General features: G+C 35.8%; 1 protein-coding gene across 3 annotated transcripts in view; it reads left to right on the forward strand.

Moving 5' to 3' along the window:
- SCN9A (sodium channel, voltage-gated, type IX, alpha subunit) overlaps positions 1-2,953 on the forward strand; it is a 94,146-nt gene extending 91,193 nt beyond the window's left edge. For all 3 annotated transcript variants that reach the window (XM_008590149.1, XM_008590150.1, XM_008590151.1), the window contains exon 26: positions 1,519-2,953. In XM_008590149.1, coding sequence (XP_008588371.1) covers positions 1,519-2,711 — 1,193 coding nt within the window. In that variant the 3' untranslated portion in view covers positions 2,712-2,953. The remainder of the gene's footprint in view (positions 1-1,518) is intronic.
- Positions 2,954-4,610: the final 1,657 nt, after the last annotated feature.

Raw genomic sequence — 4,610 nt, forward strand, 5'->3', positions numbered from 1 at the left:
TATATATATATATATATATATATATATATTATTACTAATTTACTCAGTAAAAATATCACATGAATCAAACAGCAAGTTTTTAAAAAGATGGATCCTAGTGGGAAGTATGTGGGAATAGATTTATAACCATCAACTTGAGTAGCCCATTTTATTCATGACACAAATCTGAGCGTATGAAGAAAAAATAAATATGACTGCATAAAATTCATAATATTCTATGGGAGAAAATTCACCACACACAGAAAAATTTTAAAGTCAAAAAATGAGAACTATGTAAACTTTTTTTTCTTCCTTTTGTCTTTTTTACTGACCGGTAACGGGATCGCAACCCTTGGTGTCGCGCCTGTACCGGGGACCGGCAACGGGATTGCAACCCTCGGTGTTGCGCCTGCACCACACTCAGCCAGTGAGTGGGAACCGGTCTCCACATGGGATCCGAACCCTCGGCGGGAGCGCCGCCGCACTCCCAAGCGGCGCACTCTCCAGTGCACCACCGGGCCGGCCCGAGAACTATGTAAACTTTAAGACCAACAAAGTATCAACACTTCCAATAAAAAACAGCTCTTATAAATCAACATTGAAATAGTGTACAGCTCAATATAAAAATGGGCAAAGACCCATGCAGGCCTAACAGAGAAAGTTAAAAACAATCAATAAGGATATCCAATAAACAAGAAAAATTGTGGATTATTTTTTCCAGAAAAATACAAATAAGTTACAATAATAGATGTTTTTCAATGTCATAAAGGTTTTCTGGTAAAAATTATAAAGACAAATAGTAGAAGGAAATACTGGTGAGCATGTAGGGTGTGGGCATTTTCTTGTACTGCTATTAGGAGTTTTGATTGGTACAGACTTCCTGCAGCTAGGTTTGGCAATATGTAATAAAATTTAAAATATACTGTTTGACCCAACTTCTATTAATGTATTGTCAAAAACAAATACTCATACAACTAGAAAAAATATACCTATTTAGATACTAATTTCAGTCAGAAAAACTGGAAACAGCATAAATGCTATTCTTCAATATTTGGCTATTTTAACAGAATATTATACAACTATTAGAAATTAATTTTGTTTTCCTTTGTATGGAAATATCTGTATGACATATGAAATAATTAAAATAGGTTACAAGGAAAGCTTATAGAACATGATTATCTTTGTGGATGTGTGTACATGTGCTTGCATGGAAAAATTTCAGGTGATTTATATTTCCTTTTTAGCAGTATACTGTATTGCTTGAATTTTCTACATGAGTAGTTATTATTTTTATAATTAAAAAAAATTGTTGTTGGAGGAAAAAAAGGGCCCATGAACTTAGTAAAGAGGGGAAATATTGCAATGGTTCTAATCATTTTCCTGAAGAACTACTTGATCCTTTGCTAAGAAATTTCATTTAGTGTAATTAACAGTCCTAAAATCATGAGAGATGAGATAGTAAATAAAACTGTTCAGTCATGATATTCTTTACCATGGATATTTAAATATTTACTTTTTATACCCTCCCTCCTCACATAGGTATGTTTCTCGCCGATCTGATAGAAAAGTATTTTGTGTCCCCTACCCTGTTCCGTGTGATCCGTCTTGCCAGGATCGGCCGAATCCTCCGTCTGATCAAAGGAGCAAAGGGCATCCGCACGCTGCTCTTTGCTTTGATGATGTCCCTCCCCGCCTTGTTCAACATCGGCCTCCTGCTCTTCCTGGTCATGTTCATCTACGCCATCTTTGGGATGTCCAACTTTGCCTATGTTAAAAAGGAAGCTGGAATTAATGACATGTTTAACTTTGAGACCTTTGGCAACAGCATGATCTGCCTGTTCCAAATTACCACCTCTGCTGGCTGGGATGGGTTGCTAGCACCTATTCTCAACAGTGCACCTCCTGACTGTGACCCCAAAAAAGTTCATCCTGGAAGTTCGGTTGAAGGAGACTGTGGGAACCCATCTGTTGGAATATTCTATTTTGTCAGTTACATCATCATATCCTTCCTGGTTGTGGTGAACATGTACATCGCAGTCATCCTGGAGAACTTCAGTGTTGCTACTGAAGAAAGTACTGAGCCCCTGGGTGAGGATGACTTCGAGATGTTCTATGAAGTTTGGGAGAAGTTTGACCCTGATGCAACCCAGTTTATAGAATATAGCAAACTCTCTGATTTTGCAGCTGCCCTGGATCCTCCTCTTCTCATAGCAAAACCAAACAAAGTCCAGCTCATTGCCATGGATCTGCCCATGGTCAGTGGTGACCGAATCCATTGTCTTGACATTTTATTTGCTTTTACAAAGCGTGTTTTGGGTGAAAGTGGAGAGATGGATTCTCTTCGTTCACAGATGGAAGAAAGATTCATGTCTGCAAATCCTTCTAAAGTGTCCTATGAACCCATCACGACCACCCTGAAACGAAAACAAGAGGACGTGTCTGCTACCGTTATCCAGCGTGCTTTCAGACGTTACCGCTTACGGCAAAACGTCAAAAATATATCAAGTATGTACATTAAAGACGGAGACAGAGATGATGATTTGCCCCATAAAGAAGACGTGGTTTTTGGTAATGTTAATGGGAACTCTAGTCCAGAAAAAACAGATGCAACTCCGTCCACCGTCTCTCCACCTTCTTATGATAGTGTAACAATGCCAGACAAAGAGAAATATGAAAAAGACAAAACAGAAAAGGAAGACAAAGGGAAAGATGGCAAGGAAAGCAAAAAATAGAGCTTCATTTTTGATATATTGTTTACAGCCTTCAAAGGTGATTTATCTGTGTTAACAAGACTCTTTTGAGGAGGTCTATGCCAAAACCCTTTTTATCAAGATTCTCAAAAGCAGCACAGTCACTAGCTCTGATTCCCTAAGACAGGGGGCAGCATTAGTGGATGGATATTTTTGCATTGGTGAATAATTCTGTAAAAATTGTAAGAGTAATTCTGTAGGTATTATTGATTACAGCAAACAGAGGTGATTTACATTGTTTTTTTTTAATAAATCAGAAGATTATGTAGAAAATTTTCACATCTGCCTTGTCATCTTTTCACAGGAATTAATCATTCATGTTTCCCATGTAAATACAAACATACACACATATAAACACACAAACACTAATATGAAAATATCTATTATTTGGAAATCAATAAAAGCATTTTGCCTTGGCTTTGCAATGAAATGCCTGATAGATGTAAGGGGCATTAGTAATGAATGTTTAGTTAAAACATCTTGTTATTAGGGAGCTAGACTCTTTTATCCATGTAGAGGTCACTCTATATTTTGAGGTGCTTAAATTTATTCTACATTGCATCAGAACCAATTTATATGTGCCTATAAAATGCCATGGGGTTAAAAACATATATAGTCTCTGTTTCAACAAATATTTTTCAATCATCTTGACTCATATACCAACCAGGATAAGACTTACCTTTAGAGTCCTGTGCTTCATAGCCTATCATTTTTACATTCCTGTTCACTCATACATAACTACAGAACTTGAAAATTTAGTTTATGTACATATCACATTCCTCAAAAGAAAGAAGTGAAGATAAGGAAAAAAAAGCAATTGACAAAAGCTCTGTTTACTATTATTTTTACCATCTAACCCTGGACTGTGCTGCTCAAACATACAATTAAGGGCCCGACTCAATCTCTTTTGTACATTTTTCTGCTTTCTCATGGAGAGAAAGTCATGCTTTAGCTCTAAGCAAAGTTGATGTTTTCCTTTAATGAAATGCTTCCTGATATGCAATTAGCTACTCGATATCATGGTACATGTTTGGGAAGATAATGACTTGGAAACAGTACTTACTACTTCACTTGTATACCATCCTAAATGTGTTTGGCAAGCTGTCAAGTCATCATATATGTCAGGCTTTCAACACAGATTTGTGTTTAGTCTGAACAAAAGAGCATTCAAATAGGAATTTTTGCCAGCTTGCTTTCTTGCCATGAACTTACTTTCCTAAATTGTAGAAGTTATTCTTTTGGACCTCTATTTGTTCATCTATAAAATGAGGTTGTCACTTTCTCCTTAGAATTCTATGATACAAAGTATATTTTGCATCAATTAATAAAGTACCCTGAACTTACAATTTACTAAGCACATACTGATTTTGTTTTAACTGTTGCCATTCTACCAAAGATTGGAAATCTAGTTTTAAAAAAACAAACAAAGCTTGTTAATAGTAATTTGAAAAGAAATGACCATGATGCATTTTTTCTTGAGTTTATTCCAGGAATATGAGATCTTTCTAAGTTATTCATGCACAGGCAAAAATTGAGCTAAAGTTTTATTTAGAAGATTTTATGGGAGTTTTTGAAGCACATACATAAAACGTATCTCATTAATTTGCTGTTTAAGTTAAAAAATACCAAATTATATAATAAGTACTCAAAACATTTTTTGTTCTGTCTAGTTAAAAAGAAAGGTGATTTAAACATGCCTATAAAAGATGAGAGATATGGGTAGAGAATGAGAGACAGAGAGGAGAAACTAAAAAACAGACGTGAGAAAGACAGACAAAAGCAAAGAGACACTTCCACAGAACTTTAACTCCTGGGACATTTTTAAACTGTGAGTTATTTTACAGGATCCATACAGAAGAGTATCACTTCAGACATTTGTCC

Source organism: Galeopterus variegatus, unplaced genomic scaffold, assembly GCF_000696425.1.
Source record: "Galeopterus variegatus unplaced genomic scaffold, G_variegatus-3.0.2 Scaffold5873, whole genome shotgun sequence".
In the NCBI taxonomy this organism is placed as follows: Eukaryota; Metazoa; Chordata; class Mammalia; order Dermoptera; family Cynocephalidae; genus Galeopterus; species Galeopterus variegatus.